This window comes from Vombatus ursinus, unplaced genomic scaffold (genome assembly GCF_900497805.2).
Source record: "Vombatus ursinus unplaced genomic scaffold, bare-nosed wombat genome assembly UNPS02014813.1, whole genome shotgun sequence".
Taxonomy (NCBI): domain Eukaryota; kingdom Metazoa; phylum Chordata; class Mammalia; order Diprotodontia; family Vombatidae; genus Vombatus; species Vombatus ursinus.
In genome coordinates, this window is record NW_020954591.1 from 7,837,841 (window position 1) to 7,864,753 (window position 26,913).

At 38.6% G+C, this 26,913-nt stretch overlaps 1 protein-coding gene across 5 annotated transcripts in view; it reads right to left on the bottom strand.

The window, feature by feature from the left end:
- Positions 1-26,913, bottom strand: part of FRY (FRY microtubule binding protein) — a 505,098-nt gene that overhangs the window by 200,550 nt on the left and 277,635 nt on the right. For all 5 annotated transcript variants that reach the window (XM_027877678.1, XM_027877681.1, XM_027877679.1 and 2 more), the window contains one exon: positions 20,439-20,492. In XM_027877678.1, the coding sequence (XP_027733479.1) occupies positions 20,439-20,492 (54 nt within the window). The remainder of the gene's footprint in view (positions 1-20,438; positions 20,493-26,913) is intronic.

Here is a 26,913-nt window from a genome sequence, read left to right on the forward strand (position 1 = left end):
TGCTAAATCATGAGGATAGAAAGTCAAAGATAAAAAATTCTATAATCTCAAGATGCTTATATTCTATTGGGGGAAAACAATACATACACAGATAAGTAAATACCAACTAATTTTTTTGGAAGGGAATACTAAGAGAGGAATCATGTAAGACCAATTGTAGGAGGTAGCACTTAATCTGAGCCTTGAAGAAAGCCAGGGGTTCTAAAAGATGGAGATGAAGAGGGACAGGATTCTAGACAGAGGGACAAAAGCATGGAGATGGGAAATGAAGTGCTAGGAATAGCAAAGAGCAAGTAGGTCATTTTGATTAGAATGCAAAGTGCATAGTGGGACAATAATGTATAATTAGCCTGGAAAGATGGGTTGGAATCAAATGTGTGAAGAGTTTTCAATGCAAAACAGAGAAGTTTGTGGCCACTGGGAATCACAGAAGCTTCTTTGGCAGAAGATTGACATGGTCAGAACTGTGCTTTTCAATTTGACAATGGTATGGAGGATGGATTAGAATAGGATAACTTGGATGCAGAAAGACCAAATAGGAGACTACTGTAATAATACATGTGAGAAGCAATGAGGCCTGAATTAGGGTGGTGGCCATGTGGGTAGAGAAAAGAGTATGGATATGATGGATGTTGTGGAGGGAGGAGAATCTATAAAATTTGTCAAATGACTAGATAGGGGATGGTGAGTGAGAGAGAAAAATCAAGGACGACTTCTAGATTTTGAGCCTAGGTGAGAAGAATTGTTATGCCCTTGACAATAGGAGGATGGATGGATTACAGGAGTTGGGGGAAATAAATTCAGTTTTATATATGTTAAGTTTCAGGTGCCTATCTGGCAGAGATGTGCAGATGGGCATTGGAGAGATGGGACTGTAGCTCAGGAAAGAGATGAGGGCTGGATGTAAAGAGCTGAGTGTCATCCAAAGAGGGCAACCACTATGGTTAAGGGTCTTGAGCTCATGCCATGCAAAGATTGGTTGAAAGAACAAGGCATGTTTACCTCCATCACATGAAAAGACCTCAGAGGTCACTTCAACCAGTATTCCCTAATCCAACCTATACTATGAAAAAAAGTGCCTTTTTTGCTGTGGACAGTTCTCCTTTTTTTGCAGTTTTAGCACCCTGGTTTGATTGCTCTGGTGGAGTAGAGTAATCCATCAATCCACAAAGACATATTAAGTATGTCTGAACCAGGCACTGGGGGTTTTTAGTGTGGCTTACATTTCTGTTACGGGCTGGCAATTTAACAAAACAATATCGTCATACAGCCCTGCAAAAACGACAAAACATAAGAACCTGTTGGATTCTAATTAGTACAATGTTCACCTAATAGAATGATTCTTATTCTCTAAGAGTTTAACTAACTGCTTTCACTTTAAAGTTTAGGCCTGGTCTGCGGTAATCCGCAGCCCCTGCTCTCCCCTCTTCCCTGTTGGTTTGTTTATTTTTTTATTTACAGTCTGTTCTCTAGGACTAAGAGTACTAGAGAAGGAGATCTAAGGATGAAGGAAGAGGACTCAATTTTAAAATTTAATAGGTGTCAAGAAGTAAGGAGCTTTGGTAGTAAAAATTTTATAGACTGGAAAAAAATTGCTCTAGATTGATGCCAGGGCATGGACCAGAGGCTGGAAAACATGACTGCCTGTCTCTAGTCAGGTTAGGAACACAAGGGTGAATCTAAACTATTTTTGGTTTGACTTTCTTCTGAGAAAGCTCTGTCATAATTCACTAAAGATAACCAGTAAAAAAATTAAACAACCTCTCTAACATTATATCATATAATTATATTATGGTATTATATATGATTATAATATAATATATATGATAATACATGTGTAACACATATTACATATAAATTATATAGGATAAACTTACTTTCTTATTTCAGTGTCTCTTAGTCTTTAAATTTTTTCTTTATCCTATATAAATCCCTCTTGTTCTTAAGTGTGAATTCAACAAATATTCTACTCTCCAAATAGAACAAATAGAGAATCACTTCTATTCATTGCACAGTAACTCATACAGTACTTGAAAATTACTATTAACATGTATGTATTCTTACTTACTAACCAATTTCATCTATATAATAATTTTTCAGGACTTAGTACAATCAGCACAATGTCAATTTATGTTCAAATTATGATATAGATAGCTACTGATATGGACAACTAGGTGGCACAGTAGATAGACGGCTGGCCCTGGAGTCAGGAGGACTGGAGTTCAAATCTGGCCTCAGGAACACTTACTAGCTGTATGACTCTGGGCAAGTCATTTAACCCTGTTTGCCTCAGTTTTTCCTCTTCAAAATGAACTGGAGAAGGAAATGGCAAACCGCTCCAGTATCTTTGTCAAGATGGAGTCCATCTTTGCCTAAATAGAGTCACGGAGAGTCAGACATGACTGAAATGACTCAACAACAATAAACAACAACAACAAATGGTTGTTGACCATTTATTTAATTGAGTACTCTAAGCCAAGCTTACTGGCCTAAAATATGCAGACTCCATTCTCTTTTGTTTCTGAAAATTGGGACAACATTTTTTCTTCTCCTTTCCTAGCAGCATGGTGAAAAGAACACTGGCTTTGTAGTCAAGGACCTGGGTTCAAATCACTGGCAAATTAAGAGCTGAGTAGTTCCACCTTTTCCCCATTTAGGTGTGAGATGTGGTCATCCATTTTATTAAAGGCACTCCATCCCTGGCCAGGAACCTATGTTTGGGACTGTGGTCAAAAATCCAAAACTTATTCTCAGATACTGCTCTTTTAATTTTAGATAGCTATATAAATGCTATTGGCTTTTAGTTGCTATTATTATTATCATCACCAACGAGCAACTCACTACCAGAAATTTGCCCTTTTCTTCTAAAGTCTTTGCTTCTGATAAACGATAGTAATGAAAATACCATCTGTGTTCCTAAGGTCACCCACTTTTTGCCCAAGAATTCATAATCTCTTAGCAGAGCTTTTTATATTCCTTCTTGCATTATCATTCTGTGTCCATGTGAATCACCAGAAGTGGTCAAATAGTCAATAAGTTCTCCTTTACTTATCTGTGAAGGTAACAGGCCTCTCTTTTGAAATATTGCCAAGAACAGGGCCTTTATCTTGAATATATGAAAAAAACTTCTGCCATTTTGTAGTGCTTTTCTTCCAAGAAGTACATATTTATGAACCATTCAAATTAATCTGCAAATACTAACAAGTATGAATTGTGATCCTTAAAGAAATTAACAATCAAATTGAGAAGACGGAACATGAAAGCTAATCAGACAATCAATAATAATATGATTATTAATAATGATAATAATTAACATTTATATAGTTACATAAGATGAAAAAGACAATATTTGAGAATGAGTTTTGGATAGTAGAGGTATGTTAACAGAGTTCAGAGGAAGGGAATATCATCTTGGGCTTACGTTTTCATAGTTGGCTTCTGGGTTGCCAGATTGTAACATATAACCAATAAAAAACTCCAAAATAAAACAGTAAAGGGCATCATGAAGGAATTACAAGATAGTGCGAACACTTGCTAATTATAAAGGACAAAAACCAAAGACAATTGGGAGTGAAACACAGAAAAAGTAGCCCACAGGCACTTACTCTGGATAAAAATGGCTGCAGTGTCTTATTTTGTAGCATTTAATTTACAATGACTGACATGAGAACTTTAAAATGGAGAGCTGGGAAACACTGATCTCTAGAACTATTTTGGGACTACAGAACAAACAAACAGTGCCTAGTCATGGATTAGCTAGCAGAAATGTGGATTTTGTTTTATCTCCATGAGACAGAAGTGAGTGATCTCACCAATGAGATCCTGCTTTGGACCAGTAGGGTAGTTCATAGAGAGCTCAGAGGAGGGGCAACCATTGATGGATTGCAACCCATATTGTTGAAGGAAACTCTCCAATTGTTGAGATCACAGATCCATCTGAGTATTCCTTTCATCAGACAGGGGTAGGCATTATGGTTATATTTTAAAGAGAGGATAGGAGAATGATAAGAGCCAAAGTGACTTGTTCAGATTATGAGAACTGATGATTTTGAGAATTTCCACTATTATCTCTAATTGAACTTCTTGGGTCCTGTGTTTTTTTTTGTTGTTATTGTTATTCTGTGTGGTCTACTCTTTTCTATTTAGGCTCAGTATGCTCCCATTTTCTCCCATTCACATGAAGTATGAACGAAGTAGACATTGACTGTACAGGAAGCCCAACATTGCTCTATTTTATGAAGCAGCCTATTTTGGTTTGTCCAGTTAAGCCTAGAATTTCCTAAAGAGCAGGGCCTACTTGTTATCCACTTGTTTTCATAGTAACCAAAGATAATTTGAGCACCTCAACCTGGGAAGAGTATAAAATCATGCAAAAAAGTTTATTTAGGTATTACCTAATTTATAAATAGGATGAGTTTTAAAGGTTCACTTGAAAGCCAAGTCATTTTTGCAGAAAATATTCAGAATGCATTTTTCAATAAAAACAATGTTATAAATAGTGGTTGGTTTCCAAGTCAACCTACAAACATTTATTTAATCCATAAGATACTTGAACATAATACTAATAGTATTATTTCAACTATGCTGAACTACCATTTTCAGCTTAATTTCTACTTGAACATTAATTCTAAGTTCCAACACATTCTAAGACAGCATTTTCCTGACCCTGGATGGCAGTAGCTCCCTTAGAAGCAATGCAGGGGTGATGAGTTGCCTTAGGGATGAGGTAGATATCCCAGAGCACAATAACTTATTAATGCCCTACACCTGTTCATCTGCAAAGGAGAAATCACCTGTCTGGGTAAATTACTCCCCAGATGTTTTCAACTAGCAAACAAAGAGCATTTGTCCCCACAGGGGGAGGAGCCTTGGGCCTTAAACTCCTTAGCTATCCCACCCTGCCTTGCCCTGCCCTCCCTGCCCCCCCTCCCAGATCTGTATACATGAATGATTTTTACACACAGTATTCATGAATAAGCTGGGGTCTGTCTGGATGATTTAAAAAACCTTGTTGGGGGTGGGCTTATAAAAATAACTAATGTAATTGTTTCTAGTAAATTCACAGCAAAAAAGAAAAAGGCTAAGAATTATCCTAAAATCTTGCGCCTTTCTATCAAAAAAAACCTGCCTCCTCTGATAAGAAAAAAACACTAATAAAAGGATGACAGCTGCTGAACTCATGGAACTCTAAGAACAGAAAGAAGTTACAATATTAAGGGGCTTTTGTGAAAAATAAATTGTTCCCCCCATTCCTAGCGGAACTTGGGTTGTGGGGATTAGTAGAAATCAACAGCAACATAGTACTACTCATTTGCAGGCCAGGTTTTGACAGAAGACACACAGAAGAGCATTCTAAGTCTCTCTCTCTCTCTCTCTGTGTCTCTCTCTAAAATAGTGATCTAAAAGTTTATGTTACTGACTTTCAGGAACTCACAAAGGCTTGGGGTACAATCCACCCAAGTATTTTTAAAAACTCCACTTTTCAAGTATCTACCGCTGTCACCATAAATAAAATAAAATGCACTTTTGACACTTAGACACCTCTGGAGAAACCATTCAGTAATGTGCAGACAGCTACTTCCCTGAGGCGTGACTGTACATTTCTCTTTGTGTATGTCAACACTCATCATGAAGCCTAAGCTAGAATCATTTTGGTCACCCTTAAAAAGTCACCCTTAAGTAATTCTTGGTATTGGACCTACCTGGCCTACTTTCCATGGCAAATTTACAGAAGCCGCCTTGAACAGGCATAAACGGTCAACATAGAGTGGTTGTATGTGAGTTTAAAAAAAAAAAGTCTGTCATTGCCCTTTTTTAAGTCCAGTCAGGAAGGAAGGGTGGAATTTGCAAGAAACCTGGCTGCCTCAGCACAGGAAGGGAGGAAGGTCTAGCCACCCTGTTGGTTGCTCCACTCTTTCATTTACTGGAAGAAAAGCCAATGGTGAGATAAATCCTTGCTCTGTGCTGCAGCTGGCTGGAAGGGAGTAGGCTGACAGACAAATCTGTCCTTGTTGCCCTTAAATGTCATGTCCTTCCATCAGAAATGAGCTAGGCCCCATACAGCTCAAGGATATAAGGGCTGCAGAAAGCACAGAGCTAGAATCCTGGCGTGCACAGGGCCCTCCATGTACTTTATGTAAATGTTTTCTTAATATTTCTTTTGGCATAATATGTATAAATACGTATAAATACACTAAATGAAACTTTTCTTCATGCTGTTACTATGACATTAATATTTCATAAGCATCTTATACTGGGTAAATTAAAGAAGGAAAAATTCACACATAACTTTTAATAATTATTTTTAGGAGACATTCTATATTTTATATTGCTGAGGCTGATCTGAGCTGATCTGAATGGTACATTGATATGTACTTTTAATGCAACTTTACTGATTCTTGATTTAATTTCTCCTCTTGCCATGCATACACACTCTATGACTCTCACCATTGTTTGGCACATATCATGTCACTTTATATTTGGAATCTGTTTTCATAGAAAATATGAATCAAAAATATAGGTTGCACAGGAAGACCTGAATTATCTTCTCCACCAAGGATATGATTACTCCTTTACCACCTGAGACTGTTTTTCCTTGTGAAAACTTTACTCTAGCTTTATGAATACAGATCTGGGAATATCATTTTTGCCATGTACTTCCTAAGTAGAGAGATAATACATAGATTTATCAAGGAACTGGGGAAAATGAGGTACACACAAGTAAGAGTGGAAAATAAATGATCTGAAATGAAATAGCATAGAAGTTAACAAAAATACCCAATCAAATGTTCTGTGAATCATGGGATATGTATTGGGAAACTTGACAGGTCACAGTGATCTCACATTGCAACAGTAAAGTATAATACTATCAAGATGTATCATTTTTTTCCTCAAAAGGCTTGTCAGATAGCATCCAGGAAAGATACAATTTGCTAACACATAAATACAGAGACTAAAGAATGGAGATTGAAAGTAAATTCAGTAAGGTTCTATCAAGTTCATGATAAAGCTGAGAATTTTTCAGTCTTTCTCCCCAAATGTTCCTACTTCCTAGAAAACTAACTATGCACTTCCCTACTGAACAAGGGAAGCAACTGAAACTTTAAAGCAACTGAAATTTTAAAATATTTTTGTATATTCTAGGATGTTTAAGTATTAACTTTGCTGACATGGCCACAAATAAAATGCTTTGGAAATACAAACTTTTACGGCACACTGAAAAATGGCAGGCATGAAACTGAATGGTCTTTGACCTTTTGTTTTTCCTCCTATCCCTTCTCTCCTTCTGTGCTGGTTGCCTAGGTAGAGAGGTTAGGGAGGCAGGTATAGCTCCATACATTAGAGATTAAATGTTCACCCAAAATGAGCACAAGCAGAGCAATAAAATCACAGAGTTTCAGTGTTGGAATGTATTGTACTAACCAACTAGTCTAACGCACATCCAAAAAAGAATCCTCATTCTAACACTTCTGAAAAGTGGTCATCCAGTCTTTTCTCTAAGACCTCCAATCAAGGGGATCCCACCCCGCGCTGAGGTGGCCCATTCTATTTCTGTATAGAGTATCATTAGGAAGTTTTTCCTTACATTGAGTCTAAATCAGCCTCTTGGCATCTTCTACTTATTATTTCTAGTTCTGTACTTTGTCAGGATAAGCCTATTCCCTTTTCCATATAACAGCCTTTCAAGTTCCTGAAGACAGCTATTATTTCCTGAGTCTTCAGTAGGCTAAGCATCACTGGTTCCTTCAACTCATGCTTAAATGACATGGACCCAAGACCTCTGACCATCCTGGCTGCCCTCTTTTGGATATACTCCAATTTATCAATGGCCTTCCAAATATGTGGTGGCAAGAGCTAAACAAACTACTCCAGATGTGGTCTGACCATGGCAGAGTACAGTGGAATTATCCACTCCTTTTTCCTGGAAGCTGTTTGTCTTAATGAAATCCAAGGTCACATTACCTTTTTTTTGGCTTCCATATTACACCATGCAGTCATCTTGACTTTTGTCCTGCCACTGGACTGTGATGACTCAGGAAGGGAGAGTGAGGCTGATGGCTCTGTGCAACTTTGCCTCACCTAAATTCAATTAATGTGTAAGACATCACCCATAATGTCATTGGTCCTCTTCAAAAATGAAGAACAACTGATTTGGCTCTCCATTCCTATTTTTATCTCTTTCCCTATATTTGATTGTTGTTCTATGTGCATGGTTGCCTTCTGATCTACATGGCCACATCAAGGAGATGAGTTCTTTGGTCTCTGGACATTTTGAGACTATTTAGAGGACAAAGACTTTGCTGACATCTTCACTAAAGACAAGATCTCAGTTCCTTCTCCAACCCAGCATAAATTGAATGGTCTTAACTCCATGGAAACTTTGGACAAGGTCAAGCTGGATGAGATAACTCTCACAGTTTTAACTATCATACACACATATGTATATGTGTCTATATATATATGTATGTGTGTATATGTATATATACACATATATATGAGTGTGCCTATACATAAATTTATGTGTCTATATATAAATACACACATATATGTCTTTACTTTCTATCTGCACCTTTGCTTGGTTTCCTCAAGATGTCCTTCCCAGAATAAGCTGATCACTTCAGATCTCATCACCTTGCTACTCTCTTAGCCGTAGCCATTGAACATCTTCCTAGCTTCCTCAGCCTCCTCCCCCTTCTGACTAGAGGCCTGCAGGGTGGAATGTTACATTCTACCCAGAACTTTACAGAGGGCAGAACCTGGACTGTGCAGCTCAGTGTTTTCCATATGCAGTTCTGCTTGGTTTCAATTCCACAGAACAAGATGCTGGGTACTCCCTCCTGCATCCCACTTCCCCTGTTTTCCAGCTCCCTTTTGTATGTTATCTTCTCTCATTAGACTGTAAGCTCCTTGAGGGCAGGGCCTATCTTTCTTTTTCTTCTTTGCATCTCCAGGCACAAAGTAGGCACTTAAAAATGTCTATTGAATTTAACTGAATGTGTGCTCTTTTTTTTAATCTTTCTAGCATTATTTTTTCTATTGCTCCTCTGTAGAAACTCACTAGTCCATTCATTTTCCCCTGAACACCTCCTGTACTTTTCCACCTTCGTATTTCTGTATCCTCATACAAAATGCCATCCTCTCTCTGCTCCACTCATCTATTCATTCAAAACACATTTATTAAATGCCTGCTAAATGCAGTGCATTGTGCTAAGCACCAGAAGAAGTAAAATACTGTGCTATGACATAGTCCCTGCCCTTATGTAGCTTACAGTATAATAAACACATTGGACAGTTGCTAAATGAAATGCTATGTGAGTTTGAAGGGGGAAGATGATTATCAACCAGAGAGGATCAGGGAAGATTTCATGGCTTGGACTTTTAAGTCTGAGTAGGAATTCAATCGGTGAACAGTCAGAGGAGAAGGATTTTAATTGCTAATTGCTTTACTGTAGTTCAGTTGTTTTTCAGTCATGCCCAACTCTTCATGACTTCACATGGGTTGTTTTTTTGTTTGTTTGTTTGTTTGTTTTTGGCAAAGACACTGGAGTGGTTTGCCTTTTCCTTCTCCAGCTCATTTCACAGATGAGGAAACTAAAGTAAATAGTCTGAAGTGATTTGCCCAGGGTCACACAGCTAGTAAGTGTCTGAGGCTGGATTTGGACTCACAAAGATGAGTCTTCCTGACTTCAGGCCTTTACCCACTATACCACCTAGCTGCCTGTGCTAACTGACAGGGATACAATTAATAAAAAGAAAGTCCTTGCCCTCAAGGAGCTTATAATCTAACAGAAGGAGACAACACATAAAAGAAAACAGAATAAGAAGAGGGAAGACTAGGGGGTCCTTGTTCCATGCAATTGAAACTAAGTACAGCAGCTAATGCAGAGTGGAGTGAGCCCAAAAAGTCCAGTTTCTATCCTCTATAAAGGGAGGCACTGGTAGGAGTTTAGTGGTCCACTCTCAAATCAGAAGGGAGAGGAGACTGAGGGAAGTGGTGTCAATGAAGGCTTGAGTTAGCAGTGTGGTGATGATATTAGAGGTGATGAACTTCACCTAGGAGGGGCATCTTGTTCCTAGGCATTGAAGCCAGGCAGAGCAGCAGACACAGATTAGAGTGTGAGAAGGAACAGATAGCCTTGAGAGGTAGTCCTTCTTAACAGAGATCTTCAAGTCACTTGTAGAGTATGCTGTAGGAGAGAGAGGATTTTTTTTCAGGGATGGTTTGGGCTAGATCTGAGGTGTCAATCATGCAGCCTAATCTAGATTAAAATGTAATTTTAGAGAAAATAGATAATAGATAATGTTAATATGTGGTTTTCTGAGTCAATATGTGACCCACAGGGCAGCTAGGTGGCACAGTGGAGAGAGAGCCAGGCCTAGAGCAAGGAAGATTCCTTCTTGAGTTCAAATCTAGCCTCAGACACTTACTAGCTGTGTGACCCTGGGCAAGTCACTTAACTCTGTTTGCCTCAGTTTCCTCATCTGTAAAATGAACTGGAGAAGGAAATGATAAACCACTCCAGTATCCTTGCCAAGAAAATCCCAAATGGGGTCATGAAGAGTTGGACATGCCTGAAAAAGGAGTGAACAACAATAATATGTGACCTGCAGAGATCCTTATGTACAGTTTAGTTCCTTCCTATTTGAGTTTGACATCACTGTTCTAGGTGGTCCCCAAAGTCCCTTCTAATTAACTGTGAGATTCTTTAAGTCTGAGCAATGACTTTTTTTTGAGCAAAGGAGTGACCTGGCCAGATGTTACTGTAAGAAAGATTATTCTGGTAGTTGTATGAAGGACCGAATGAAATGGAGAGGGAAGGTGGACATCAGTACAAATTCTATAAACACCTTTACCATAAATCAGCACACAGAGTGCCTCAGCTTGATGAATTCTCTCCTCCTGACTTATTACAGCATCTAGCTGTCTACATTTTCAGAGGACAATTAATCACATACTTCCTTGTGGCATCTCTCCTTTTGTATTCTGGAACTGTTAATGAAAGCTTCCATTGTTATTTACTCTCATGTCCTTGCCTTTTGTTTCCCCAAATAGGCTGTAAGCATCTTGGGGACAGGGACCATCTTATGATTCTCTCTATCCTTCCCAGCACCTGGCAGGATGACCTTTACATAGCAGATCCTCAATAAATATTTGCAGACTTGATTGCTATCAGTGACCTCATTTTATAACCAATTCTAACAAGCTTGGTTATCTGTTTTCTCCTCCTTTAGAAGATTAGAAGCAGCAAATTAGAGATGATGGTGGGGGTTGGGTGGGTAGGAGGGAGGAAGGTGCCCTTAGAGATAGACACTTTTATAGCACTGAAAAATGACAGCTAACACTAAAGGAGAAGAGAGACCTATAAGAAGCAAGCACAAAACTATAAAAATACAGCAGCCTGAGATTATTTGCCATAGGGGCCAACAGCTGTATAGACCTTAAGAGCCCCCAAGAGCATCACAGTATTTCAGTCCAGTGCAATGAATGATGCTGGGAAAGATAATCCTGAGTCATCAAGAAAAGGCTGGTTAGTGTTGTTCGGTCCCTTTAAAAAAGAAAGGGAGGAAAACAGTTGTGACAGTCTGAAAAAAATCTCCATTTTGGAGGCTCTCTAAAGAGTCATAAAGCTTGTAGGTGACAGATTGTCTCTGCTCTACACATGACTCTTCCTGCCTGGCACCCTAGTCTGTGCCCGTTTTCTAGAATTATTCTATGCCAAAATTCATGCTAGAAACATCCACCCCTATGTTATAGTCCATGAATTCTCATTAGCCAATCCCTGAAGCTCCCTCTGCCTCAGACATCAGAGATAAATAAGTGAGATTGCTAGAGATGCCACACCTCCCTATAAAAACTCCTGGGTTTTCTCTGCACTGTTGAAGAATTCAGGCCAAGGACCCAGGCATCTCATTCACTGAACTTGGAGGAGTGAAGAGAGCTTGGTAGAAATCCTTCCAGTTAAGTGGTACAGTGGATGGAATGTTGGACCTGGAGTCAACAAGACCTGAGTTCAAATTTGACCTTGGACACTTACTAGTTCTGTGAATCTAAGCAAGTCACTAAACTTCAGTCTCCCTAAGTTTCCTCATCTATAAAATGGGGATAATAACACTATCTATTTCCCAAGGTTCTTGTGAGGGTAAAATGAGATGATATTTGTAAAGAACTTTTCAAATCTTAAAGCACTGCAAAAATGCTTAATAATGATAATAATAATAAAAATAAAAGTAACTGGATGTGCCAGGCCTGGAGAGTAGCCTCTCATCAAACTATAAGTGACACTCCCTTCATTTTTCTGCTGCAGCTTGAAGACCATCTTGTACATACAAAGAAAAGGGCAGTAAAGCTTGGGTGCTAGAAAAATCTACCTGTAATGAAAAAAAGAATGCCAGATAATCTGAAGATACAGAAGTGAGCTCAGCTCTGCTCCTGCATTTATTTATAGGTATACCTCTGCAAATACAGTGAGTGAATTCTTAACCACCCCTTGTGTATTTAAAGTTCTGCCAATGATCATAAGGTACAGATGTGGAGGTTGCAGGCACTATTTAACCCCAATCTAAATATCTAATAAAAATATGTTTTACATGTAAATTAGTTATACCATTGACATAGCATGCCCAAAGGTCACCAGTAACTTTCTTTTTTAAGAAATGTTTTAATTAAATTTTAGTTTTTAATTAATAGCCATTGATTTTCTTTTCCTCCCACCCACCCCCATTGGTGAAAAAAAAAAGGAAAATAAAAAAGAGAAACAAAACCTTTGTAACAAATATGCACTCACAGTCAAGTGTTATGTTATCTGGCACATGATCCAGACCCTCTTTACATTAATAAAACAAATCCCCACATTGGTCATGTCCAAATATATGTGTGTATGAATATAAATATATATTTATATCTATATGTGTATATACAGATAGATTTTATACATATGTGTGTGTGAATGTGTACACATCACACACCCCCTCATATAAAAAATTCTGCACCTTGAGTCCACCACACATTTCCTACCAGCTCTACTGCTTTTGGACTTCTTTGCAATTTCCATTATACCTTCTTTCCCCAGGAAACTCATCACTGGGGAGTCTCACTATGCTGTAAGACTGAGTCTGCCTTGGTACTCACGTCTCATCAGCATCCACTGCCCCCTGACTGGAGTCTTTGATTGGAGGGCAGGGCCACGGGCTCCAGGGCCTCTCTTTAAGGAGGGGTCTCAGCACAGTTTTTCTCCGCCTTTTCCACCAGCTACACCAGATTTGGATTTGTTCAGCACTCTCCATCATGCCCTTATCTCCCCTGTCTCCTCACTTTCTGGCTTCCTTCTGTGATCTGTTGTCCTCTATTAGATTGTAAGCTCCTTGAAGGCAGGGGCTATCTTTGTTTTTAATTTGTATTTGTATCCCTAGTGCTCAGCACAGTGTCTGGACCACAGTAAGCACTTAATAAATGTTTGTTGACTGACTGTCAGGAGGTGACTAACATGCTTCCTCATGGGTCCTCTGAAACTGTGGTTGGTCATTTGCGTTATTCAGAATTCTTAAGTGTTTCAAAGTTGTTTCTTTTTACAGTTTTGTCATCACTACAAATCGTTCTTGCTCTGCTTTCTCCATGTGGTATCAGTTCGTACAATTCTTCCCAGGCTTCACTATCACCAATGACTTCTCATAGCTGAGTTCTTTTCTCAGTGGTCTTTTCTCAGTCTTCACTTTCCTTGCCCTCTCTGCAGCATTTCATAAGGGTGACCACTCCCCATTTCTTCAAATGCTTTATCCACTCTTAGTTTCCATGACATGTTATTCTTGATTTTTATAGGATCACAGGATTTAGTGTTGAAAGGGATTTAAGAGATCATCTCATTTTCCAAGAATTTTGGAACCTGAGAATTGGAAGGCAGCTCAGAGGTTATATAATCCCACCCACAGGGAGAGACCTCCTTCCAAATCAAATGAGAAAACATTATATTGTTATTCCAAGCTGAAATCAAACCATTAATGCTGCTCTTCGGTCATTTAACCAGTTCAAAATCCACAGAATTATACTATTATAGAGCCTATATACTGTTCCATTTTATCCATGAAAACAGCATGAAAGATGTCAAATGTTTCACTGAAATAGAGGTAAACTATATCCATAAGCTTTCTCTGTGTAATACAGTTTTGGAAAATTCACAAAGTGGCTTGAATAGCATCTTTCCTCATGGAAAAGCTGAAGAGCTAACTTCTAGGAGTCACAATGCTGTGTAAAGGAAGTAAGTACCTTGAAGAGACTCTGGAGTGTGCGTTGAACATTCATTTCTGTAACTGGCTCCAGACTGTTAGCCACATGATGAATAGGAAGCTTACTGAATGATTACAAAGATATATTCAAAAGGCCTTAGCTGGTTTCCACCATGTCTCTCTTGCCTCAGTCTTTTGAGCTACTCTGTTCATTGCTGGACTCCAGGGATAGCAAAATTCCAAGATAAGTTCTCATAAGGCCATCAGGCCCTGAGAAATCCTGGGCCTCTGTGTTTATTTTTTTATTCTAGGTGATGAGAGTGGAGTCTCCAACCTTGTAAATTAAAAAACAATCAGGGGTGTGTCTGGGGAATTTGGGAGTTAAAGCTCCAGGACAAGTTTTATTGTCCGACATCTCTACCCAGAGGAGCGATCTTCTGGACCCAGACAAACAGAAGCCAACATAACCACTCATCTATCAGTAATACCACACCACCCACTTGGTGGGTCTAATATTATATAAGAACTGAATTAAGTTTAGAGTCCATGATCCCCAGAGACAGAGGTGGGACCGTAGGGAAGAGTATGTCCCTGAGGTTTTGGAGGGGAGATGTTTATACCTTTGTTCTTAGTATATCTTTAATACACACACACACACACACACACACACACACATATGGACACATAAATGCATATTACTATAAAATCTAATTGATATTAGGTGATTAAATGGAACTAGCAGAGCTAGGTGGTGCAGTGGATAGAATGCCAAGCCTGAAGTTAAGTAGATTCATCTTCTTGAGTTCAAATCCTGCCTCAGACACTCACTATCTGTGTGATGCTGGGCAAGTCACTTAACCCTGTTTGCTTCAGTTCCTCATCTGTAAAATGAGCTGGACACGGAAATGGCAAATCACTCCAAAGTTTTTTCCAAAGAAAACCCCAAAAGGAGTCAGGAAGAGTTGGACACAACTGAAACGACTGAACGACAACAACGCTAATAACTTGTCCCTACAACATGGTTAGTGGTGGAGCACAGGTAGTGGGTGTTTGAGCTGACAGCAATAGAGGTGAGAGACCTCAGAAGTCTCTCAGGGTAGCCTAGAAGAGATGTGTCAAACACATGGTCTGGGGGCAGGAACCAGATTAAAATGTAACGGGGAAATATTTAATAAAATAAATAAAATACTAAAGAACACAGATACTATTAATCTGCAGTTTTCTATGTGCCCACTGGGATCCTCATATACCATTTAGTGCCCCCTGTTTCTATTTCAGTTTGTCACCACTGCCCTAGACCCCTGAGAGATGTTGGCTGCCTGGTTCTGGGAGACAGCTACACCTGGATGTACCTGTCTAGTCATTGTATCAAAAAAGGAATCAGATCAATCTGTTATCATACATTCTTTTGTTCTTAATGTTTAATTGTATGGACATCTTTTGTTTTTACATCCTATTTGTAAGAATGTTGTCAAAATCACCCCATCATTATTTTAGGTCTGATACAATTTTTGGTAAGAATGTATCTCAAACAAGCAATCAATCATGGAACTTGAACTAGTTGTGAAAGATCATTGAAAGTCTTCGGATAAAGTGATGCTGGACAGGATGTCTGTTCTAACTGACTGAGGGATTTAGTCACAGCTTATTGGTCCTGCATAAAGCATCCATTTGGATGCAATCAAAGAGTGCCAGAAATTGGAGCGAGTACAGCATTCTAGCTAAAACCAATGAGAAGGAACAACAGGGGTGGGGTCTCAGGGGAAGGAGAAGCCCAAGTTTCAGCCTTGGGAGCTTTGAAGGGGTTACAGGATGTTGGACTCTCTATCTTCCCACTAGTGTCCCAGTAGAGCTTTCAGATAAGTTGACAGCAGTGTTTTCATTTGGAGCCAAAGACAGATTAGATATACTCTGAAGTATATGGATACCCCATAAATAGAGAAAAAGGACTTCCAGCAACAAGGAACTGTGAGTTACCCCTTCGCCACGTGTTTTCAAAGCTTGAGCCCACTTTAATCTGGAATTTAAATGTACTTGTGGGAAAGTATGCTGTAGACTTTTGGGGGGAGGTTTTGTATCAACTGTTCTTACTGCTCCATTTTAGTAAATAACTCTTTAGAAAACAAAACAAGACAAAAGAAGCAAAATACCCCACAAAAAACTCTACTTAAGGCTGGCTAATTAAAACCTGGTAATCTCAATTGGTAATCCTGGGTCGTATGGGGGCTGGGAGTACACCAGTGAGGTTTTGAGCCAATGGCATTATAAAATTACCTCCAATTCCTCAGGAATATCCCTACTGCAACTTCCTCTAGGGCCCCAGATTCATCCGTGAGTGGGAATTGTGATAAGGATCTTGAGAGTACAGTATATATAGGATATATTTCATTTCCAAATTTCCAACTCCCCTACTCAGCAAACCTCTCCTTACAACAAAGATTAATGATGATCACTACATTATAACACAGTTTGAGGGTCAAAATCCTATTCCTCCTTCATTCCTTCTTTTTCCATTATTTCCCTCGGGATTCCAGACTTTCAAATGAATTTTCTCATTATTTTGTCTACCTATATAAAGTAGCCCCTTTGGGAGTTCTTTTCTCAGACTTGTATGAGACTGTAAACAAAAGGAAAAATATAGCACTGACAAAGTACTGTAGAAGTTTGGTTTGAAAGATGTTGTATTATTAATGGGAATATTAAAGAGCATACATATTCTCAGTGTCATATGGAATGAGGACAAAAATTTGTTAAGTGCCTCCTATGTGCTAGACACTTTACAAATATTAAAAATAAACCATATACTAGGCAACAAAGAAGTCATACATAAATGTAAACAGACAGAAATACTAAATATATACTTTATAGAACATAAAGTAAAAATAGAAATTAATACATATGAGTGACAGATATAGACTTAATGGATATTTAATAACAGCATCCTGAATAATGAGTGGTTAATGACCAAATCAGAGGAACAAGAACTATCGTAAAGAAAATGGAATAAGAATACAAAACCACAATTTTTTGTATTTAGCAAAAACAAAAGCATCTCTCAGAGGGAAAATTATATTTTTAAATCACATATTAACAAAATAGAAAGAGAAAGGATTAATGAACTGAATGTGTGAGTAAAAAATCTAGAGAATCAACAAGTTGACAAACTTAAAATAAGCACAAAGGAAATCTTGAAAATGAGAAGAGGAAATAATGAAATAGAAAACAAAGATTACTGAAATTATGAACAAGACTAAAAACTGCTTCTTAGAAAAGACTAAAGGAATCAATAAACCCTTAGCTAGGCTTATTTTAAAAAGAGAGAAAAATCAAATTGCCAAAATAAAAAAGTAAATTCACAACAGAGAAGAAATAACAATAATTGTTAGAATGATACTAGATCCAATTATGTTCACTCAAAACTTTGAATTTAAAGGAAGTAGATGTTACCTACAAAAATACAAAATACTCATATTAATAAAACACACTAGAGATCTTAAACAGCTCAATTAGAAAATGAAATTGAACAAGTCATTAAGAAATTGCCCCCCCAAAAAAATCCTGGTCCAGAAGGATTTACAGGTAAAATCTAACAAATATTTAAAAAGCAGTTAATAATTACTCTCCATAAATTTTCAATAATTAAGAAAAAAAGCAGTTAACCAAATTTTGTTCATGAGACAAATGTGATTATAATACCTAACCCAGTGAGGAAGAAGGCAGAAAAATAGAACCATAGGCCAATGTTACCAATGCATATTGACGCAAAAATTTAAATAAAATTAAAGCAAAAAGACTAAAACAGCATAATAAAAATTATTTACTCTGGCCAAACATTATCTTTTCTCTAATTATGCAGAGACCATGATTATTTCATATCTAACTGCTGCTGTATTTGGCAGCTGCTCAGAGGCTTGTTTATAAAGTGTGACACTTGGTGGTTTTGAATACTTTTAAGATTTGACACATTGCTGGATGTGCAGTCAGATTGATCTGGACTCAAATCCCACCTCAAACACTTACTGTTTTAGTATGACATCACTTAATCTTTTAGAACTTCGGTCCCCTTGTCTGCAAAATGGCGTAACAATACGTGAACTATGGTCCTCCTAGGGCTGTTGTGAGGAAAGCCTATATAAATATCAGTTACTGTTATTTTTCAAAATAAGAATCTAGGTTATCTGCCTTCTATTGTTCTTCTCTTTAACTTGCTTTGTTTTTGTTTTCATTCTTTTAATTATCACTGCCTTTGATATGAACAAACTGACATTTATAACTGGTATAATAATAACAAAAATAATGATAGCTAGCATTACATAGTTCTTCAAGGTTTACAAAGTACTTGGCCCTTTACATGTACTATCTCATTTGATCTTTAAACGAATGCTAAGAGGAAGGTGATATTATTAATCCCTGTTTTACAGATAAGGAAATGAGGCTAAAAGAGGGTCTGACTAGCCCAGGATCACACAGTAGTAATTCAGTTCTTCCTGATTCTAAGTGCAGCCCTCTAGCCACCTAAGTTTCTTTTGCTTTCCTTGGTGGATATAGTGCCTGAATGCCTATATATGCTTATGAGCATCAAGTATTTTTTGAATATCAGAGACATTTACTTGTATAATGTATTTCAGGATACTATTGGCATGCCAATAATAAACAATGACATTTACAGAGCATTTTAAAATGTGCAAATCTCTCTCATTCAATTGACAACCATTTATTAAGCACTTACTACATGCCAGGCACTGTGCTAGTCACCAGAAATACAAAGACAAAAGTAAAACAGTCAAACAGTCCACTCTACCTGGAGGAGACAACATGTTCCTATATAAGTATACACAAAATAGATACAAGATCATTTTGAGGAGAAGTCACTTGTTATGAGGGTTGGAGGGGCAAGGAAAGGCTTCATACAGATAGTAATGCTTAGCCTTGAAGAAAACCAGAGATTCTCAAAAGTAGAAATGAGGAAGAGATTCATTCTAGGAATGTAGACAGATGATCTAGAGAACAAGCTATTAACTGCTCTTTAAAAATTTGATAGAATTCACCTATTAATCCATCTGGACCAGGATTTATTTATTTTTGGTAATTTCTTAGTGACTGATTTTATTTCTGAGTTTGGGCTGTTTAAGATCTCTAGGGTATGCTTGATTAATATGATTATTTAATACTTTTGCAGGTAATCATTTCCTTTAAATTTTCTCTCTAAACTTGAAAGTGTGTAATTATGTCTACTGTAGTACAATGATTATTTCTTTCTCCTATATTGTGAATTTACCTTGTTCATTTAAAAAAAACAGGCTACCTCAGAGTTTAATGATTTTACAGGTCTTTTCTAAGAACAAGTTTTTAGTTTTGTTTATAATTTCTGTAATTTTATTTTCTATTTTATCTATTTTTCCTCTTATTTTCAAATTTTCTTTTGTACTTCTTTTTGTTAATTTGATGAAAGATGAAAACTATGATCTATTTTGTCCCTTGAACAAACACATGGTTAATATGGCACAAGTCAAGCCAATTCCTTCAGCATTATACTGGGATGTTCCAAGGTATACAGATGACCAGAAAGGGAGGGAGACTGGTTATGTTGTGAGATAGAAAACATTAATGGAAAGCACGAGTGGTTATTGTCCTTGAGATACCAAAAGGACAAGAAAAAGGCCTCAAGTACACCAGATAGATCTTCTATGGAGACTTTATTGGGGGAAAAAAGTGGGCAAAAACATCTCCAACCTGAGGGGGTTTAGAGGGACTATGATTGGTATCAGAGGAAGGAGAACACAGACTGATGAAACTATGGCTCCATCAAAGTATTAAATATCCCTAACTTTCTCTGATTAACTTCCTCTATGTGCCACAGTAGCCACAACCTAAAATCTTTTTAAAATAAGCCTCGTAGTCCTCTCTGGCTCTTTCACAACTAGAGTGTAACATATTCTGAGACATTAAACAAGTTCATTATCTTACTTTTAATTTGTTCTTCCATCTTCCTTAGTTCTGGCACCCACAGATCTTGGGATTAAATCCTCTGAGGACCTAACTTGGTTACCTTTAAAAATTTTCTAGCTTTTCTGCTCTGGAAATGTGAAAATTGATTAGACACCATATTTCCATGCTGTTCATCACAGCCCGTTATTATGTTCACTAAATGGGCAGCCAGGATGCTACTTTTTTTTTTTAATATATTGCTGAATAGTACACAATACACTGCCACTTACTTGATCAAACTGAGGGTCTTCTCCTCGCTGAAGAGATTTTGTCAATGGCTTTTCCTAAAAAACAAAACAAAACAAAACACAGATAAAAGTTATAATTAGGGACTATTATATTTTATAACAATAATATTTTGTATGGTTGCTAAGCGTGTAATGTAAATTACTGAGAGAGGGAGAGGGAGAGAAACTAAAAATAGAGACAGACAGAATGACAGAAATTACAGAGAAAAAGACAGAGATGAAGACAGACAGAGAAAGAGATTAAGGACCTAAAAGTGAACATGGGACTCCAGGTTTCCCAGACCTAAAAGCATAACAAAATGGATTCCATAATACCTGTGGTGTTAGGAGGTAACATTAGGCATTTCCTGGATGGAGTAACATTTTGGGGGCCTTGCTCTGATTAAAAGCATATCCAAATCTGTGTAACGATAATTTAGGGTTCTCAATTCTTTTTTTTACTTAGGATGTCTTGACTACTTCTTTGAATGGGGATTTCACAGCAATTTATTTCTCATTAGTATTAAAATTCATTTTGGGAAAAGACATTTATACCCAACCTTAGTCCACTTGGGATTTACTTGCCCAAACACAAATTATGTAACACACATCGTATGAGGCAGCTAGGTGGCACACTGAATAAGCTAGGCTGTGGTTAAGAAGACCTGAGTTCGAATCCTGTCTAATAGTACCTACTTCCCAGGGTTGTTCTGGGAATCAAACAAGATAATAATTATAAAGTGCTGAGCACAGTGCCTGCCACATAGTAATTGCTATGTAAATGTCAGTTATCATCATTATCATCCTCTTCGTCATCATGATCATTGTACTTTTTCAAAACCAATCTTTGACACTAGCTATGTGACCCTGGGCAAATCAGTTCATCTATGTTTGCCTCAGTTTCCTCATCTGTAAAATGAAGATAATAATAGCACCTATCTCCCAAGGGTTGTTATGAAGATAAAATGAAGTAATTGTAAAAAAAAGTGCTTAATACAATGCCTGGCATATAGTGGGTGTTATATAAATGCTTATTTTCTTCCTCTTCCCAGGATATAGGACTTGAGTTAATGTAGATGCCTGAAGGACACTGTATTCCCTCCAAACAAATCAAAGAGAGCCCCTAGAAAACAGAATATGTGCCTTGTGCAGGTATAGACCAGACAAGAAAATGTCTTTGGTCTTTAGGAATGTGCAAGGGGGCTCTATTTGTGCACTTGCCCCCCAAATTTGCAGGAATTTCTCTGTAACAGATCTAATAAATATCTGTAAATACAGAATGAAGGTAATTCTGTGGTGTTAGGAGCCAATAAACATTTTCTTCTCAACTACTACCCAATGGGACAAAATGACCACTGGGCAGGTGCCAGAGAGGAAATGGAAAGATGAAATAAAAATTCAGTCATAAAGAAAAGTAGCCAAGTTATTGAATGCATAGGGAGGCCCAAGTTTCATAGTTGCCTCTGTCTGCCAAGTACCATGGAAAGTTTTGCATTAATTTTATGCAGTTTACCAAGTCATTTAAAACACTAAGATAAAAGCTATTCACATCCAAATATGCAAAATAAGGAAGCGGATAGGGCTGGTGCTGGACTTACATCATGTCCCCAACCTTCTTATTAAAGGGAAAAAGTACTGCCTTATAGGTTTCAGATATCCAGCCTTGGGAGTCATAATCTTGAACTCCTTTAAAAATTATTATTCTATTGGGTCATCTTTGTATAATAATGGGCAAAAGGTAGCCACTAGACCCTCTCTGTGCCCCAGGCTGTACTGTTCAGTCCTTTTCCCCACAGGCTACGAGAATGTCTGGTTAGGCTGGGGACAAACACTAATGGTAGAAGAGGTGATGATGTTGACATTGGCGTGGCCCTGAGTAAATTCTCCACTCCAAAAAAGTTATTGCCTGCTACTGCTTGGGAGGGAATTCTGAGAAATAACATATTTTATGTTCACTCCTACATACAATTGTAAATATATGGGAGGGTGGTGGCTACATTAGTACTACCCAGGGAGGCAATATATTCCACTGCTCACTTTCTCCACTACATATTATTCACATGAATAAGTTAAACATACACAAAAGTGGAGTTCAGGAGCTAAATTCTGTTGCTTAGACTGAGTAAGATTGAGTTTATAGGATCACAGCTGAAAGAGACCTCAGAGGTCATCTCATCTGACCTCATTTTACAGATGAGGAAACTGAGGCCTGGGGAGATTGCAAAGGGAGTAAGAATCAGGTATAAGATATGAACTCAGGACTACAGAGCCATTGATTTTTTCCATTGTACCACACTGCTTCCATGAAATAACTCCTTTTTCTATTAATTACTTGTTAATCCCAAATGGTTCTACAAAAAAAAGAAACTCATCAACTTGACCCCCCAACTGCCACCTGAAAAAGTAGAATTGGGCATGTAGAAGAAGCTATAATCCAAAGGAAATGAGATTCTAGGAGACAGGAGGGAAACTGTAGAGCATATGATGTGGATGCAGGATTCAGCTACCAGCCCTTTAGGGCCTTCACAAATGGACTGCTCTACAGAAAACCTGCTTCAGCAGGTCCTCACTGAGCTTTGTTCTCCTGGAGGGCACAGTGCCCACCCAATATCTCTTTTCAGAAGCATATACTTGAAAGTAATCAAGTTCAAAGACATCACAAAAACGGTGATGTCTGTCAGGCACATGAAGTCACTCGTCATGGACTAAGCACTTGACATTTCTGTCCCCATCGATAAGCTAAAAATGCTTAGCACCCCTGCTTTGTGTAAATGGCCCCCAACATGCCAGATGGATTTCATTATTAATGCCTGGTGTTCTTTCACTGGAACACCAGAGCCAACCAACAGCTTGGGGCTGACAACCAAGCCTTTCTTTTGTAAGTGAATCTGGTGAAAGTCTGCTTAACTGTAATTAGCCCATATTAGTTGTGCAGCAAATTAATTCCGGTCTTAAAAAAGAGTTTCTGAATCATTCACCCACTTTGCTTCTAAGAGGAGCTTAACTGAAAAAAAAAAAGTTGAAGGAAATTATCACTACAGGCTAACTGAATATAAAGATGGCTTCCAAGCCCAGAGGTTTCTCTGGATCCAGAAATCTTCCTTCGCTCAGAAAAGAGGAGAGGATGACCCCAGGGACTTGTTCCAGGTCAGAAGCTCAGGGGAGAACTGAGTACCAGGAGGCCTGAGAAGACTTGAAAATGCTGCTTTAGAAAGAAGAAACACAGAAACAAGAATGTGCTCTGAGAGGGAAGTTGTACTTCATAGAGGACTGTTTTAGGCAAAAAAATTACGTAAATTAAAATATAATACAAACTAAAATATAAAAAGTATATTATTAGGATCTTTCCTGATTTTCCCAAAGTACCAGAGCCATCCCCTCTAAGGTTATTTATCTTTTATGTTTTGATTCATTTTTTTTTAAGGTACTATTTTCTTCAGTATTTTTTTGGGTCTCCTTTAGCAAGCTGTTGACTTGTTTTTCATGATTTTCTTGCAAAACTCTGAATTTTTCCTCTACTTCTCTTACTTGCTTCTCAAAATCCCTTTTGAGCTCTTCCAAGGCATGGGACTGGTTCATATTTTTCTTGGAAACTTTGGATGTAGGAGCTTTGACTTTGTTGTCCTCTTCTGGTTGTATGTTTTGATCTTCTTTGTCACCAAAGTAAGATAATATAGTCTGACTCTTTTTGCGCTGTTTACTCATGATCCCAGTCAATTACTTGAGTTTTAAACTCTTTGTTAAGGTAAGAGTCTGCTTCCAATGTGGAGAATGTACTGTCCCAAGCTTCAGGGGTTTGTACAGCAGTTTTCAGAGGTACCTCTAGGGACCTGTAAATTTTCAGTTCTTCCAAGGTGGTATGATAAGGGGCGGGGTGTTTCCTCTCCACTGCCACAACAAGTTCCACCAGGCCAGGCTCCTCCTCGCCCCAGGACAGCCCCTCAGAACTGTGACCCAGATCCAAGCACGGGCACAGCAAGAAATTCCTGCCTCAGCACTGGCAGAGAGAACCCTGCAATCCCCCTCTGATCAGCCACTTGATTCCCCCTCAGTCTGTGGGCCGGGAGCTCAGGAGGCAGCTGCTGCCCCAGAGGCCTTGCTCAGGACTTGTGGCTAAGACCTAGCTCCTTTTCTCACCGCAATCACAGACTTTTCCCCCTGACCTTCTAAGTTGTCTTAAGCGTTCATAGGTTGAGAAGTCTGGAAACCGTCACAGCTACCCACAATTCAGTCCTCTGAGGCCTGCTCCAGGGTTGCTGCGCTCCTCGCCCTGCCTGCCGCAGTATACCTTTCCGATCAACCATCCAGGTTGTCTTGGGCTGGAAATTTGTTTCTCTCTGTCTTTTTGTGGGGTATGCTGCTTTATAATTTGTTTAGAGCCATTTTTTACAGGTATTTGGAGGGGTTTGGGGGAGAGCTCAAGCAAGTCACTGCTTTCACCTGTTTTGATTCATATATGCTATTCCCCCCTCCCCCTTTAGAACGTAAGCTCCTTGAGGGAAGGAATTGTTTTTGTCTTTCCTTAGTAGATTGCCTAGCACACAGTAAATAGTGGGCAAATAAAGCAAATCAACCCTTCTACCGTGCCCTTTATAAATGCCAGTTCTGAAGATAACAGACTAGCTTTCATCTTAATCCTTTTGCTTTCTTGTTTCCTCTATCCTACGCTCTCTGAAACCTGACTCCCTTCTAAAGACAGCTTTCCTGGCTACCTTTCTAGCACTGGCTGTGCTTTTACTCAGACTCAAGACTCACTTGTCATAGCAGGACAATTGGAATATTCCTTGCTTCCTGTGGCTCTTTGTGGCAGACTCTCTTTCTGCCACTAACACTCAGTAAGCTCTGATCCTGAGGTTCATGCAATCCCTATTTGTCATCCAATCAAGATTCTGGTGACTGTTGTCTACTGACTTACACACTCCTTTCTTCCTCACTGAGTTCAGTGCCTGGCCCGTAGTCTTTCTCTCCATCCCAATCCTTGCCCACATACTAGGGGACTTCAGCATTCATAGTGATACTCCCATAAACATCCTAACATCTCAGTTCCTCAACTTATTCATTTTTAATAATATACTCCTCCACCCTACCACAGTTACACAAAGAAATGGTCATAACTTTGATCTTGTCATTACCCTCAAGAATTCCATATCCATGTTCGTGATCTCTGAAATTCCTTTATCTGATAATCTGTTATCATTCCATCTCTCCTTGACTTGCAAATGCACACCCTACGGGTTGTCTTCACTGAGATCTCCAAACCCTTCATCCTGCAGTTATTTCCCAGGCCACCACTTTTGCACTTGCAATATTCTCTTTCCTTCCCCATCCTGACCTCTTGGTGAACCAGTTCAACTTTACACTCTTCTCTTCTCTCATGGTCCCTGCTTCTTTATCCTAGCAAAAATATTATACTGCCAAACTGCAGCCTTGGATCACTCCATTCACCAAGAGCTCCCTCTTCTCCCTTCTTCCTCATCTCATTTCACTCAGATGCTTTCTATGACTATTTCCTCCTTCATACCTGTTTCACATGAAGATGGAGCTCTTCTCTCTGCCAAGGCAAACCTTTCTAGATATACAAGTGACCACATTTCTTCCCATCTTCTCCAGCAGATTACCCTCTTTATAATTCCCCCATCATTATGTTAATATCACATATCAATCTCTCCCTGTCTATTGGTTGCTTCCATACTGCTTACAAACATTCTGATGTCTACCCTCTCCTCAAAAAGCCCTTATATCCATTATCACTATCATACTATATCCCCCCCCCAACCTCGCCATCTTCTGTGGATAACCTCCACAAGAAAGTTGCTACCTACAAAGGCTTCCACTACTTCCTCTCCTCTCATTCTCTTTTTAACAGTCTGCAGTCTGGCTTCCAACCTCATTCATTTGAAAATTGTTCTCTCCAAAGTTATCAGTGATCTCTTAAAATTAACATATCTAATGGCCTTTTCTTAACCGCCATCCTTTTTGAACTCTAGAGCCTGTGACTTGGTGTATTTTCACTGGCTATCACTCATGCCTAGACTTTCTCTTTCTTCATCTTTGCCTCCTACCTTTCCTGGCTTCTTTCAGATCTTCACTAAAATCCCACCTTCTGCAAGAAGGCTTTCATGATCTGACACATAATAGGCACTCAATAAATGTTTGTAGACTGATGGACTAAATGCTCATTAATTAATTGGCTGATGAGTATGAAGTGTTATGAGATGAGATGGTGGACAGATAACTTCTAGCTTGGAGTATCAGCCTTCACAGTAGAGGAAACATTTAAAGAACCAAGCAGCAGGAGGAGATAGAGGACATTCCAAGCCTAAGGATCAGCATGAGCAAAGTTAGGAAAGTGGTGAACTGGGGCCATATTTAGGAGAGAGAGAGCGCAGACTCTTTTGGCTGGGACATAGACTATTTGAAGGGAAGATGTAGAGAAAGAAGAGAAGTTTTCCAAACATTAAACTATTATGCTGGGTGT